The sequence below is a fragment of the Melanotaenia boesemani genome, chromosome 7 (assembly GCF_017639745.1).
Source record: "Melanotaenia boesemani isolate fMelBoe1 chromosome 7, fMelBoe1.pri, whole genome shotgun sequence".
NCBI lineage: Eukaryota > Metazoa > Chordata > Actinopteri > Atheriniformes > Melanotaeniidae > Melanotaenia > Melanotaenia boesemani.
Window position 1 is genome coordinate 8,679,961 of NC_055688.1, and position 16,277 is coordinate 8,696,237.

At 38.7% G+C, this 16,277-nt stretch overlaps 1 protein-coding gene across 9 annotated transcripts in view; it reads left to right on the forward strand.

Annotated features, from left to right (window-relative positions):
- Positions 1–11,196, forward strand: part of shtn3 (shootin 3) — a 44,073-nt gene extending 32,877 nt beyond the window's left edge. For 3 of the 9 annotated variants that reach the window (XM_041990889.1, XM_041990895.1, XM_041990896.1), the window contains 12 exons: positions 101–195; positions 757–903; positions 2,209–2,362; positions 5,450–5,618; positions 5,706–5,776; positions 5,907–6,010; positions 7,278–7,292; positions 7,647–7,709; positions 8,166–8,295; positions 9,887–9,913; positions 10,132–10,411; positions 10,562–11,196. In XM_041990889.1, the coding sequence (XP_041846823.1) occupies positions 101–195; positions 757–903; positions 2,209–2,362; positions 5,450–5,618; positions 5,706–5,776; positions 5,907–6,010; positions 7,278–7,292; positions 7,647–7,709; positions 8,166–8,295; positions 9,887–9,913; positions 10,132–10,411; positions 10,562–10,679 (1,373 nt within the window). In that variant the 3' untranslated portion in view covers positions 10,680–11,196. The remainder of the gene's footprint in view (positions 1–100; positions 196–756; positions 904–2,208; positions 2,363–5,449; positions 5,619–5,705; positions 5,777–5,906; positions 6,011–7,277; positions 7,293–7,646; positions 7,710–8,165; positions 8,296–9,886; positions 9,914–10,131; positions 10,412–10,561) is intronic. The other 6 variants (XM_041990893.1, XM_041990898.1, XM_041990890.1 and 3 more) reach the window with 5 other exon arrangements.
- Positions 11,197–16,277: the final 5,081 nt, after the last annotated feature.

Sequence of the window (16,277 nt, forward strand, 5' to 3'; positions counted from 1 at the left end):
TTCCAGTTTATTAACACCTCTGGCAAAAGGCTGACTATCAGACAAAACACAGCATAAATGAATGCTTAGTTTTAACCTATGTCTTTTGTTTTCTCTGCAGTCTCCATGATGGCTGCTCAGGAGTATGAGGGGATGAAGGAGCAGCTGGACTTGGAGCAGAACCTCAGAGTCAAAGCTGAGACTTATGCTCATGAGGTGTGTCTGTACTTTGGGCGAATGTGGTTCTTTACCTGCAAAATGTTTTGCTGTTTTGAGAAGCTAATCACCTTCTTTTAGGTTTCAAAATAGCATTTTGTGTCTTCCTTATTTTCCTGGTGAAATTAAATGCAATTACCACTTTTTATTGAAGCAAACACCATGTTTCTGGCTTATCTTTCATGTGATTAATACCTAAAAGTTGCTCATTATATTTCTTATCTTCACATTTTAATAACCTGCATGCAGAATTTCTTTGATTTTACTGCCTCGGCTCTGAAGTCAGATAATATCACTAATTTCTTCCTACAAACTGAAAGCTGCAGAGAGATGCCGCTGTGACCTGCATTAGCGTGTTGAGAAATGATGTGTGAGTTAATAACCTGATTAGTAAAATGTCCTGAATCTGCTGTTTACTGACCTGAAAAGTGAAAAGCCTGCAGGATTCAACCAGACTCTGTGTTTGACAGACTATCCAGGCTGATTTGTTGAAAATGCAGGCCTACTTCTTTTCTATTATTTGTTTTTCACTCTTCCTTCTTCTTCCCCCTCCTTCATCAGATGCTGGTTAAGCAGAAGGAGGCCAACAGACAGAGCATGCTGCTGCTGCAGAGTGCTGAGCCCAGCATTCAGCTGCTGAAAGCTCTGGAGGATGTTGCTGCCATCACAAAAATCCTGGAGGAGGAGCGTCTGCAGCATCAGCAGAAGGTAAAACACCAAAACAGTTTTTATTCTGCAGCCTCACTTAAACTCTGAGGAGAGTGGTTTTCATATTGGCCCACTTTATGGTTTGGATTTCCACCCAGTTTCACAGACAACATTTTTAAAACTCAGTGGAATATTTAGATGCTTTAGAGCTTGATCTGTTTTCCTTCATGAGATTCCTAAAGTTATCAGCCAGTCAGGACTGGGTGATGGATAATCCAGTTTATAAATCCAGCCAAATGCATTTAATCATGTTTTTCTTTAAATTGACTTTTCATTGACTACATCCTCTCAATATAACAATAAACAAAACCACACAGCCAATGGATGGAAGATACATTATGGAATCGTGTTCATGGGAATTCACAGGTGTTAACTTAAAGCCCTGGACTTGACATTGAGGAAAGCCAGTAGCTTTCTTATTCGTTTTCTTATCATCGTTTTTACCTGTCATTAACATATATATATATATATATATATATATATATATATATATATATTTATATAGTTTTTGGTTTTTTTTTTATTTGAATTTGAATTTGAAAGCTTTACAAACAAAAGCAAAAACAAAGCCAGGTTTGGCAGCTCAGCTCATGCCCTAAAGAAATAACACATCAGACAAAATAAAGTCATTTATTCTAAAAAAAATGGATTTTTATAAACTCGTGTGAAGCTCATGAAAAAGAAGAGTCCACACCAAATACATTTTCAACAACAAAGCTGATGACTTTTTAAACATTTGCATTGGCTCTGAAATTGAGTTTAAGTTAGTTCAACATAAGTTCTCAGCAGCAGAAGAAAACAGATGATGTCAGGTTGGGAGATGAATCAAATCCAAACGTTGCAGGTGTGTCGATACTAAAGTCAGACTGAAAACTTTATGATTGTAACTGAAAAATTACCCTAAATCTTATTTAATATCAGAAGATTCCCCGAGAGTTTTATAAGCAGCTGTCACCACTACAGAAATCTTCATCTTTGCTGGCAGTGAGTGCTCTGAGAGGTGAATGGCACTTTGCACTAATGGCTCAAATTAGTCAAATACAATTGCTTTCAAAGGTTGTGCAGTTTAGTTTGTTTTCTCAAAGAATAAAAAAATGCATGTATTACTATTTGTTTGCAAACACAAATATGCATGTCTCATTCAGATGTTGCCTTTAAGACCTGCAGGTTATTATAGCTATCCAAGGAAGCATTTCATTATAGCAACTGTTTACATGTGTCACAGTTGCCATTCAGACTCTGAGGGTTACCAGTCAGATAAAACTTCATTCTGATACACTGACCTGCATCTGTGTGTGTGTTTAGGTGCAGAGCCTGGAGGCCCAGCTGGAGCAGAGCTGTGTGAAGAAACAGCTGGAGGATCTTCAGAGGCAGCTGGAGCTGCTGGAGGTGGAGAAGAAGGAGGTGGAGGGTCGACTGGAGCAGGCAGAGAAGAAGAACAAGGAGCTGGAGAACAAAGGTGGGCAGTGGTGCTAGACACACACACATAAATAACAAAAACAGCAGCTGGATGTTGAAACAGAACAGTACAGATGTATCACGTAGCAACAAGAGATGCTTTTTTAGAAAAAGCAGATGAGGACTGAAATTATATCTTTTCTGTGGTAAAGAGAGTTTGTTGAAAATAAAACTGTCAGATCTTCATTCGTCTTTTCACCGGAAATTTCAATACAGGCAATAAAAACAAAAACAATCATCATTTATACAGTAAGAGTCATTGTACTGGTCATTTTGGGAGCTTTGAACCTAATCAACTGATGCATGCAAAGATACATGTTTATTTATGTATTTATTTCTTCCAAAAAGCATCCATGAATTATGCAGAGAAAAAAGCAGAGCTAATGTGCTGCCAATTATACACAAAATAACTAAAAGTTGGAGGCGTAGGAGGAGGATATGGTGCATGTAGAGCAGCTGCAAATAATAAATGAAGGTCAGGAAGAGAAAACAGTTACATGGAAGAATTTACCCATCGCAGCCCTCAGACTGAAAATACAAAAATACAATTTACAGATGCACATTGTCCAAAGATGTGCATTGTTGCAGAAGCTGTGGCTAATTTCAGTCTTCAAACTTACCACTAATGTGGTGTTTTTACGTGATCCGTGGAAACACAGGAAGCTTTTCATGTCCGGCATCAATTGGACCCTGTCCAGCAGCTACACTTATTAGATAACTTCATGGAGAAATTTGCTTCCCTTTACAACTCTATAGTCTCTACAGACTGTTTTTGTTATTGATAACACAATCATATATTTATAACCTTAGTGTTCACTTCCCTAGAAATATCTAAATATTCCTTAAATTCAATTAAACCATCTTGTATCGAACAAAGAAAAAAAAACAATATGGAAAGCATTTATTTCATATATGACTGTTATTTGTTGTGTTAATTTTACTAGCACAAATCATTGACCCGTGTACTGCAAAAGCTGCACATTTCTACTTGTTTCAACATAGCATCTGTCAAACGTTATTTAAATGGGTCACATACAGGGTCAAATCCACCAACTTATTTCAAGAAAAGCTGTGATGGTTTGTGTCTCCAAGCCAAGCCGACTTTAATTTAGACTACCTTAAAAACAGTAACATAATAATAAAATTAGGTTTTTCCGTGAAATAAAATGTGTGAATGGTAAATGGTCTGTACTTATATAACACTTTTATCCAAAGCGCTTTACATGTACATCCCTTTCACCTTTTCACACACACATTCACACACTGATGGCGGAAGCTGCCAACCACGACCCACCAGAAGCAATTAGGGGTTCGGTGCCCTCGCTCAGGGACACCTCGAAATGAGCTCTCCGAGCCGAGATCGAACCGGCAACCCTTGGGCTACAGGACAACCACTATACCCACTGAGCCTTTAGTGGCATGAAATTGTTAAACTGAACAAAAAACAAATTAATAAAAAAAAAAAAAAAAAAACAAACAGATAACCAAGCTTTAAAGGTCCAGAATGTAAAAAAAATGATAGTGAGTGACAGAAACATTTAATATATTATTAAAAACTGTTTTTCAATTGGGATCTAATCACTTTACTAAAGTGACTTTAAGGTTTTTATTCTGTTAGAATGAGCCATTTATATCTACTTACTGTTTATATTACCTACATCGCAGCTGCTATATTTGTGCCTTCATTTTTAATACAGTGTCTCAGAATGGACAAATATCAAGAAAGAACCCTCTGAGCATTACTGCAGTACCAGCTTTGTTTCATAGGCACTAGAGTACTGTTTAAAATAAATAACACCCCAAAAGGCACATAGAACTGTTTGAAGTAGTTACCTGTACTGCAGTCATCATTGCACCTGAGGCCACTGGATCCACTTGCATGATGAAAACATTGTTTTAATCGAGTAGACATCTGTATGTTTTAGGAGTACATAAACTTCACTATCATCTGCATAACATTGGAAAGCAATTGTGTGCTTTCTAGAAATGAAACCAAGGGGCAACATATACAGAAAAAAAGCAGAGGGCAAGTATTGACCCCTGCGGGACTCCACATGATAATGAAGCAGGTGAGGATGCAAAATCATTTAACATTACAAAAAAAGTTCTCTGAGCCAACTATGATTTAAACCAGTGGTTCTCAAACCTACATTCCTTGGGAACCGCCCACTCATGCAACTGCCAAAAAGCCATAATCCCCATCATGTTTGGCTCTATGCTTTTATTAGCTAGCTTCTTACTACAAATGATGCATTCTGTCTTTCTGTCCTTTGATAAAAACCAAGGTTAAGGTAACTAAGAACATATAGCCTTACATTTTTTTCTTTACTTTTTTAAATAGGGATGATGCATCTGAACTGAACAGTGCACCAAATCGTACTATTCGTATAAGCAGACCATGGTCCATTTAAAAAGGACCAAACAGCTGTAGTGTGAACTCGCCATTAGATAATTGAACCATTGGTTCCTTTAGTGATCTCAGTTTTTTTGTGCTTCTTCTGTAAGAAACCTGGGTTTTATATTTGATTCCTGTTTTAAGTTCAGTAAACAAATTAGCTGGGTGGTCAAAGCAAGCTTTTGTCGTGCAAGACTCTTGGCTAAAGTCAAGGCCTACCTCCTTTTATCTCAGCTAGAAACAGTGATCCATTCTTTTATTTATTTAAATACTGGCTCCCAAAACCAGGTTGCACCTAAACGAAACATCCAAATGATAAAACACTTAAGTTGACACTGACAGAGCTGTGCCATGAATGCCTACATAGTGCTCTAAACAAGAAATTAAAATATTAACATCCACAGTTTCAAAGGCAGCTCTTAAGTCTAAAATAACTAAGATGACATATCTGTAGCCAGAAGGGTGTTATTAAAAACACTCAACAGCATAGATTCAGTGAAATGGTGAAATTTAAAACCAGACTGAAAAACTTCCAGAGCATCATTTGAAAAATGCTTTCAACTGAGTTTCCAGAGATATTTTGAAGGGTTAAAAATCTGGACTCTACAGGATTATTTCAGAAAGCGCCACCTGAATGTAACGATTAAATCTGATCTGTCTGCAGCATTAACTGTTTTTATTTGCTCCCCACAGTCCATGAGCTCGAGGAGATCCAGGAAAAGATCGCCAAGACAACCCACGAATGCACCCCAGCACCTGGGGTCGCCCCGCCTCCTGCCCCTCTCCCACAACCACCTCCTCCCCCTCCTCCTCCCCCTCCCCCACCTCCTCCACCTCCCCCCTCCAGATGCAACCCCCTCAGGTGAGGAAGACAAACCAGAAATGCTTTGTGATGAAGGATTCCTACAGATAGTTTCTGATCCAGGTACTGTTGTGTTCTGTGGTACAGCTCTCTGATAGCCATCATGAAGAAGTCCTCAAAAGGCTCCAAAGCTGCTGTGAAGGTCGAGGAGCCTCCAGGTGGGTGTCTGTTTATATTCAGATGTTGTAGAGAGAAATGCTCGACCTCATTCAGCATCTTTAGACCTTTACTAGAACCTTTTAGATGTCAAAGCTAAATTATAATTATATTATTTGTTTCACTCTGCAGCTGCTGAGGGCGTGGACGACGTGAAGGTGAAGGCTGTGAACGAGATGATGGAGCGGATCAAACATGGCGTCGTCCTGCGACCCGTCAAGAGTCAGGACAACAAGGTGAGGACCAGCTGTTTCTTCTCCTTGATCACAAAATCTGTCCATTCATCTTTTTGTGAAGGATTCAACAGTCTGACAACAGGAATTATAGGATGTGGGTTTGAACTAAGAACATTTAATATGGTTTTCTGTCAAATTGCCGAATTTGATATAAAAAAACTCAATTTCCTGAGAATTCAGGTGAAAAAAATCCAGATACTGCTTCACTGTATTCACTGTATTACTGACTATATAACACTGTTACTTGTTCTTTTCTGTCTCCCAACTACTTCTTTGTTTAATGTCTCATTATCATAAAATTTTGATCAAATTTCAGATTTGTTTATATTTTGTAAATACACAGGATTTTCTCAATTAAGACTGAAAATCATCTCTTTCATTTGTGCTAATGAAGGTCAGCACAAATTAACAGATTACGTCAGATAACTTCCTAACTTATCTGGAGACGAGATTTGTATAAGAAATTTATCAAAAAAAATTATATATGTATATATATATATATATATATATATTCTTTCTTTATTTGGGTCTTTTTTCTTTCCTATTTGTTGTATTGGGTCCTATTTGTCTTTTTGTGTTCGTTTTCAGGTCGTCGTGTGTTTTTCATCTCTTTGCATGCTAGTCCAGTGTGTTTTGTGGGTCATTGGTGTTTCTGTCACATTTCCTCTTCGTTACTTTTTTTATTTTTGGTCATGCAAAGTCTTTGTAGTTGTTTTACGGGTGTCTTTCTGTCTCTTATGGTCATTTTTAGGTGTCTTTTTGTGTTCACTTTATATTTCTTTCTTGTCATACTTTACCAGCTTGTAGTTGTTTAACATTTGTCTTGCATCTCTTCATGTCTGTTAAATGTTTCGTGTCATTGTGTGTCTGTTTGTGGTAATTAGTATCCCCTCAGTCAGAAACCTCGGGGTCAGTATTCAGTGATGCATCCATTGGATGTCACAGCTGACAAACTCTGTGACCATGTGTGTCGATGAGAGGAAGAAAACAGGTCTAAAATGTCATATATACCTTCCTTAAATTTGGGGTCATAAAGACAATCAGTTGTAGAATTCCTCCTTTTTTTTCTAAACCTAAAACAACAGTAAGAGGTTATAAGTCAGAATTCTGTGACCTTAAAACAGTATTCCTGCTTCATCATTCCTCTTCCCTCCTGGCTCCTTTCCTCCTGTAAAGACCAGGAAGTCCAGTGACTCTTTCAGGCCTTAGTATGTCTCACAGTCTGCTTGCTCTTTCCTCTTCACGTCTCTTCTTTGTGCTGCCACAGAGAGTAGCAATAAAAGTGAGTATATTGACATCTGTGTTCATCATGTCAAGTCATTGTCCCTCCCTGAAAAAACAGACCTTTCCCTCCCTCTGATCTCACTAAGCCAACACAATAACACAAACTGTGGACTACTCAGTTAAACACACTTAATCTAAACATCGGTTTCAGCTGACATCACCAGCTGGACCCTGAACTGACTGCGTTATTCCTGTCCTAACAGTCTGACACTAGGAAGTTACAGTGCAGGAAGATTTAAATGTGAAAGTCAGGAAAACATGCTTTCATAATCCTCTGTTCTGTCAAAGCTGTACATTAGGAATATCTATACAATAATAAGGCCTACTCATGATAAATATTCTGTTTTTCCAGCAGCCTCCACCGTGTGAGGAGAAACCACAGGAGAGCGCTATGGATGAGCTGAAAGGAATCCTGGTAAAATCAGATTTGTGGTTACAATGAGTTCTGCTGTGTTTTTAATGATCAAACTGCTGCTATAACAAAAAAAAAAAATATTACTGACAAGTCCCACGATGGGAAAGCTAGTTTTCTTGCATCCATAAACACTTTTTTTCCTGTATAATTTTGGTCTAGCTTGAGCTATAAAACCAAAATGTTTAAGATAATTTATTGTTACACTATGCTTTTTGTTTTTTTATCTGATCATTTTAACAATCTTTATAGTTTTGGGTTGATTTCTATAAAAGAAGAATCATAATATACTTCGTTTAGAGCTTTAACTGATTTATTTGCTTATTTCTAGCTCGAATGTAAAAACTGAAACTTTAAAACAGGTCCCGTCAGATTGTTTTTGTTTTTTGTTTTGTTTTTTGTTTTTGTTTTTTTTTTGGTTCATGGACTACTCATTGTGACATTTATGTCCTCCTCCAGGAGACAGTAAAGAGGAGCCCCAGCCGCGGCTCCCAGGATTCAGGGCCGCCCCCTCCCGGAAAGAAGGACAGCGAGTTGGAGGTCATTCTGAGACGTCGACGTAACAAGGCTGGAGAGGCGGGATCGGGAGGTAAAAAGCCAGCAGAACGCCCTCATCTCTAACAAATTCAATAGTTAATCAGCTAAAAACCCTGGACTCTGATGAGGTCGTCTAGTGTAATGTCACGGGTTTGGGACTATCTCTCCAGCAGTCTCATTACATCAAAAGTGAAAATAGCATGGCAGCAGTTCCAGTTTTGGAGGTCAGATCCACCTTCTGCTGAACTTTAAATCAAATCTGGCTCCATAATTCCTACAGAAATACACATCCCGGAAATAAACAGAAAGAAACTGTCTGATGGAACAAAGTAAGTGAGGATTAAAGTCTCTTGCAGACAGCTGTGTATCAGAGGAACAGCAGGAGGTTCTGCTCTTTATTCATCATGTTACAGTGTCGGTCAGTTTCCAGAACATGTGGCCTGAACACCGCAGAGATCAGAGCTTCCATGTCTGCTGAGGCTGCAGTCAAAAAGATTTCATGCTTCAGGCTGACTCTGAGCTGCTCTGTGTGTTGGTGTCCAGCAGAGGGCGAACTGCACCACATGATGTTGTAAGAAACTGCTGCAGATTTTCTGACTGATTACCTTTAATGTCAGAGTGAACAACTATACAGACAATCTAAACTGTGAACTGATCTTAAAAAATATCTGAACAAGGATGTATTAAAGGCAAAAGCCGTGTAACCAAGAAAACAACGAGTGAGAAAAGTAAAATATGTGGTGAATGAATACATTTTACTCACTGGACTCGTTATTAGGTCCACCTTGCTAGGACTAGGTTAGACCTTTTATCTTCAGAATTGCCTTAATTCTTGGTGTCAAGGATTCAACAAGGTGCTGGAAACTTTCCTCAGAGGTTTTGCTCCATATTGACATGACAGCATCATACAGTTGCTGCAGGTTTGTCGGCTGCATCCATGATGAGAATCTCTCGTTCCACCACATCCCAAAGCTGCTCTACTGGACTGAGATCTGGTGACTGTGGAGGCCGTTGGAGTCCAGTGAACTCAATGTCTTGTTCAAGAAAGCAGTTGAAGATGACTTGAACTTTGTCATATTATGCATTATCTTTCTGGAAGTAGCCATCAGAAGATGCTACACTGTGGTCATGTTCTTTCCATCTAAACGTAGACTCAGACAACATGTTTCCACCATCTATTGTCCAGTTTTGGTGAGTCTGTGTGAATTATAGCCTCAGTTTCCTGTTCTTAGCTGACAGGAGTGGTACCCGGTGTGGTCTTCTGCTGCTGTAGCCCATCTGCTTCAAGTTTGGATGTGTTATGTGTTCAGAGATGCTATTCTGCAGACCTTGGTTGGAACCAGTGCTTATTTGAGTTCCTGTTGTCATTGTGGTCCAGACAACTGCTGCTCACTGGATATTTTCTCTTCTTCAGACCATTCTCTGTAAACTTTAGAGATGGTTGTGTGTGAAAATCCCAGTAGATCAGCAGTTTTTGAAATACTCAGACCAACAGCCATGACATGTTCAAAGACACCTAAATCCTGTTTTTCCTCATTTTGATGCTCAGTTTAAATTTCAGCAAGTTTTCTTGACCATGTCTACAGTACATGACTAAATGCACTGATTTGCTGCCATATAAGTGGCTCTTTTTTGTTGACCAGGTGGACCTGATAAAGTGGCCAATGAGTGTAAATTTCTATATTTATTATATCACTATAATAATTTAGTGTCACATCTGATAGTCTGATTTGGTGCATTGAGATTTTGTTTAAAAAAACAGATTTTACTTTTTACAACTTTGCATCAAAACCAGATTTTTTTCTTTTTTATTAAAAGCCAAAAAGAACTATATGAAAGTGAAGTAAATCTTGAATCTGGATCTTTCCTTTCTTTCCTTCCTCTTCAGCAGAGCAGGAGGGCCAGCTGAGCCACGTATCGTCCTCTGACAGTCTGAACGGAAGACGCACCAGCAGCGACTCAGGCAAACATCCAGAGGGAGCTGGTGGGCTGGTCGTCCCGTCTGACCACGTGGGGCCCAGGGTCAGCCCGGAGAGGCGGGGGTCTGGGCCAGGACCTGTGCTGGCCTGGAGGAAGAGCTCTGACACGGGCAAGGAGAAGATGCCCTGCAGCTCTCTGTCTGAGAAGAAAACAGCAGAGCCCCCAGTCAGCAACGGCTGCATCAACAGGTAAAGCATCATCGCAGAGTGTAGAGAAAATAATCAGAGGCTTCTTGTTTCTATCATGTTTCAGGCTCCAGAGGCTTGACTCTAAGCAAACAAACACTGCTAGACAGTTTTGGTTGTTTTAGGTCTGACACATTTGTTTCTCCCCCACAGTGTTGGAGAGGAGGATCAGATCAAGTCAAACGGTGTCAACCACTCAGAGGCTGGGGGGGACACACACACCTCCATCTGCACCGACCCGGTCAACGGCAGCACTGATGCTGAATGCTGAGATGGATTCTGAGGATCCTAATTTCTTTCCTGCAGTCTGATCTGTCCGTTTATTGATTTGAGAGAGATCAGATCACATGATTTAGGGAGTGATAACCTTTTTGCCTTTTTTGCTTATTGGATCAAAACCAGAAAGAAAAAGTTATTTGAAAGCATCTCAAACTAACCTTCTAAAAATAAACCACAGTAGAACTTGCAAGCAAAACATTCAAGTTAAAGAGTAGTTGTAGCTCATTTACTGGACTAAGATATTTCTGGTTTAAATGCACTGATGTGGATTTCAGATAAAGACTTCAGAAAGTGATCAAAGAGAAAACAAACTGACATTCAGCCGCTGCAGAAAGCCCAATAACACCTGAAAACTATCATTCAAAGAACACTGGAGGATAAAATACCTGTTAAACTTAAATTTGTTGAAAAAAATCAAATGTTTCTAGAGAAAAAGTCTACATTTTACAATTATTTTTAAGGATGTCTCTTTTATTTCAACTTGTGTCCCTCGCCTCAAACCTTTAGCAAGCAAAGAAGAGACCATTCTTAACTGTGTGCGCATTTCCTTCTTTCCAGAACTAGTTCTGGAAAGCTGGAAAGTTCAGCTGCACGGTCTCATTAAAGGTTAAAATAAGCAGAATACTGAAGCTTAATGACAACAAAAAAAGAAGAAATATCACACAGAAAATGTTAAAATTTCAATCTGTTACATCACAAACAAACATTGGCGATAATATTTTCATCCAGACTGTTTACACTTAATGAAGAGAATGTAAAAGTCATAAAACCATCAGATGTGACGTCCGTGCAAAGTTAAACAGTCGATAATGCTGAAAAGAAACCGACTATTGGTTTGGCCAAAGCAGGTTTATCTAAATATCAAAAGCTGTGTTTCAATTCAGGGTCTGCACACTTCCTGAATTGGGTCATAGCTAATAAGTGTTTGTACAGCAGTGATTAAAGTTATACAATACAGGATCATCATTAAAAAACAATTGTTGGTTACAAAAAGAAGAAATCCTTTGCTTTTTGCTGTTACAAATTTTGAGTGACTTTTTACATTAGATGACCAATGTAGTTGTAATAATAATCAGTTAATCACTCCAAAAAATAAATAATTAAAGGCTTCATATACATGTGCTGCCCCTTTTCCCAGTTGGTGCCCCTGCCTGGCCCCCATCAAAAATGTTCTAGACATGTCCCTGGAATTTATAAATCCAAAATGTTTCACTCCGCGATCATTTTAATGTTTTAGAAAATTTTCTTTGGAGATTGTTGAAAAAAGAGCAATTTAAGAAATACATGACATGACTGGATGAACTATCTGTCACAAATATACACCAGTCAGATCAACATACCAGCTAAACTAGGCAGTACAACACATTTTTACTGAATCTAGTGAAGATTAAAGCAATCTATCATCTAGTTATCATCAAGAGATCAAACTTTTATCCATCTGTTTAATTAAGATGATTTTCTCAGATTTTATTCATCTTGTTTTACTGATGTAGGCAAATTAGAATTTAAATTAGTCCAAAACACAACTAAATTGGTAATTAGCTCAAAGAACGAGACAGTTATCTTTTAGTGCTGTTTCTTTTACATCCAAACTTCTTTCAGTGGTGACTAAAACCTCCTTTAGTAAAACTGAAAGGGATTGTTTTTTGTTTTGAGGGGTTTTTCTGCAGTGGCTGACTGAACAGAAGGATTTATCATCGGGGGGTTTCTGGATCCAGAAAGAAAGATTGACTGAATTGGACGAGGGAAGCTGCAACTATTTGCACAGAACCTCACTTTTCTTCAGACACTTTGACTTGTTCGATTGCAGAGTTTTAGGTTTTTGTTTTGTTTTGTTTTTCTGTTTGATGCACAATGGCCGTGCTCCGGTCACTTTGTGTCATCAGAAGGAATGCACTATGCTGTTTTAGCATCCAGCTTCTGCTTCTCCACCTTTTTTCCCAGTGTGGGTTGCACAGTTGTTTAATGTGTGATTGTGCTGCAGTTTGCGTCCCGATGACAGCACTGAAGCTCATTTAATGAATTTTGCAATGAGCAAAGGGCAGTTCATCGTCTTTTAGGGTTGACTTAAACTATTTTGCTGGGGTTCATTTTACATCTAGCATGGTTTCCACTGGAATGTTCTAAGTGAAGAAAGTATGCTACACTAAAATGATTGTTGTTTTTAATTAGAGATGAAAAAGGAAATTAGTCTTTGGGCCAAGTGGTTCTGTCAAAGGAGATTTTTTTAAGTTTCCTTCATAGTGGTTACATGCAACTCCTTCAACTAAGGTAGTACTCATTTCCTGTCCAATCAGGTGTTACTCAAAGGCTAATTTTGCTGTTCAGAACACTGATAGACCAGTTCTGTTAAAACTACGTTCACATTACCAAGCTGAACTGACTCAAAAACAGACCTGGATGCAGAAATTATAATATTTTAAAATTTCACATCAGGTTTATGTTACTTAGCGTGCGGTCCAACATACCTGACACATGGCTGTGAGTAATGAGTGAGGACATTTATATTGCTTGTATTCACATGAGCAGTTCAGTCCAGGCCAGTACAGTTGGAAAGTTTTAGAATGGTCCAGCTAATTCAGATGAGCATTCCTGCTCCAAGTTGGACCGCCACTGGGCCTGCAGGATTTAGACCAAATGTCTGCCTTAACTGTACCATAGCATTTTCCTATAGACCTACAACCGAAGGGGGTCCATAAATGGTGTGGTCTGGTTCGGTTGTATGGACCCCTTTTATAATGGAAAAGACACAAAACAGCGTACTGGACCGATGTCACATCTGCTTTATCAGTTCTGTGTAACATGAAGTGGTGGTCTACCAAGCTCATCGTAGACAAGAGCGTGTGTGGTAAACATCGTGATTGCTAAAAATTGCCTTATGTTGACAGTATTTTGGCTGTTCCAGTTGCATTTAATTGCATTTCAGTTCCAAACAATAGAATAAAAAATATCAAATATTCCTGCCAAAAAAAGAACAGACCTAAAGTTAAAGTGTCATTTTAAGTACTTTAACTAACAGCTCCAGCTGTTCTCTAATTAAGAGTCTACAACATGTTACAGTACCTTTAACTTTTTTAAAGTTTTCATTCAAACTTTTCATTAAAAGGCATTAATATTTGACGGTAGACCAGGGAGGGATCAACCAGCAGCAGCTTTACACGTTTCATTTTCAGTCTGGTCATGGAGCAGAGGTGAATGTCTCCTGCTCCGACTGCTGCTGTGAGCGCTAATGGACGGGGGAGGGGCGGAAGCGCTGCTCATTGAGAAGAAGTAAACATGCTTTCATGTGAGTTTCCAAGTGTCTCAGATAGCAGCAGGAAAAAAAATCACTAGATTTGTCGCTAGTTACTTCTCTGAAATAGTCACTAGATGAGCCTAAAAACTCGCCACCAGAGTAGTTCTATTGGCAACACTCGTGCACTGACAAATGTTCCGCATTGTTTGGAATTCAAACTGCAATTAAATACGTTAATTTTAATGCATTAATTTCTTTGGAATTAATTAATCATAATTAACTCATTAAAGTCCAACCCCTAATTAACATAAAAAGAGCAAACTCATTTGGACAAATAAGAAATTGTGATTTTTTTTTTAATATAATTAATGTCTATGTCATTTTTACATTTTCCAAATTCATCTTGCAGGGAAAATTGGACCCTCTGGCAGGCTGGTTTTGGTCCCCCAGCCCTAAGTTTGACACCTCTGCTTTACACCAAACATGCATAGCAATGTGTACTTACAGGAGCAGAAAGAATACAGGATTTATCATGAGGGGTCTTAATCCCAACTGCTTTCACCTATCCACACACCAAGAAGTTTTTTCCATTTTTCCTCTGCTTGGTCCTATAGAAGCTCCTCTGAAGCATCAGATAGTTCCAGATATTAGAGAATTGATGGGTATTTGTCTAATTCAAAACAATTCTTTCTTATATAGTGTTGTTTTAAGGATCTATGAAATCACAAAGTTCCACTTTTTAAAGGTGTTTAATATGTGAACTCATACCCAAAACATCGGGCATCTTCCTTGTTCAACATTAGCCATTTTAGTTTGTTTGACCAACACTTCATTCACTAGACTGAGCCTTCCAACGTTGTGTGCCAAGCTGTCTATGCAGCTTTTTTGATGCTTAGAAACCTGCAACACTTTCTACAGCACTGATAACAAGAGCGGCTAAACTTTAAAAGCTAGCTGTGTAGCTTTTCTTGTTCTCAGTCTTCTTCTGCATAACTGGACAATTGATTGCTGTCCTCTAAAGCGAAATGTTTACTATTTATTGTCTGAAATGGTCTCACTAATATAAAGTTTTCTGTTATTGACACTGAATGACCAGGAAAGATGATCTAATGTACATGCTGTTTCAACAAGCAGTTGTGTTCATGTGGAAATTAAATCAAAACCATTTCCAGTTCTGAAAATGAACCATCAAATCTGATCTGTACTGGCTGAATAGAAGTTAAAAAATGCGGCTGGTAATGTGAACGTAGGCTGCGTTTTTACTTATGAGCAAACTGCAGCCACTAATAAAGATTGTGGCTTTCAGAAAGGTCCAAATAACAATGAATTTTTTTAATCTTTCTTTGAAAATGCCTTCACGTGTAAGATGCTCTAATTGTGCAGCCCTGACAGTAGTATGATAATGAACTTCCTTTCTAAATCAGCCTTCTCCTGGGTCTAAATGGAGAGAAGCGGAGTGAAAACATCCAGTCCAGGGTCCAGCGTGATGACTATCAGTGTATCATAAGCCTTGTCAGGTGGGAAACATGGAATCAAATATGACCAATATTTCAGGGTTTAAGAAACACGCCAGTTGTAGCACATCTAGCAGAAATGTTCTCAGGGTCCGCAGGACAAACTTTCAGCATGTCAGGGACCATAGTGAGCAAACACAAAGCCATTCTTCTGGTCAAATGAACAGCAGAGTAGAAGTGCTTTGGAGGAATGAGGTGCTTGTGTATTTTTCCTACCTCTCCACAGACAGCTACCTGCCTCTATACCTAAATGTACTGAATATGATTTTGTGGCGTTAAACTCATGAGACACTGTCATAGTCCCTCCACCAGAAATAAAAAGTCTTCCTGCACTGAATCAGCACTGAGCCCAATAACCTGTATGCACACGCACCATCACCGTTTCTCACTGTCACAACTCACCGTGCATTCCTTGACTTTTTCTTTTGTAGGATCTACTGTTCACAACATAATTATATAGCTTTCCTGACATGTGATGCAGCAGTATGAAGTTTTGAACAGTATGCAATTACATAATGCATATTTATATGATGCTTTCACACTTGTTGTTCCTTCTTAAAACACAGACTCACGTTTAAAACTGCATTTGGTTTTGTCTGTTAGGTGTATTAACTGTCATGCAAAGGATGCAACACATAGAAAATCTGCCACAGGCCTGAATATTATGCATACTGAGGCCTTGCACAAACCTCCAGATGGCAGAATAGTTGAGTTGCAGCTGGGGGAAGTTTTCTGGTCCTGTCATTGATTGCATATTTTTCAACCAGGTGGCTACTTAAAGGGATTTACTGTGTCTGACTGGGTAGATATTGTGTGATTTTGGATATAAATGGAGTGTTAA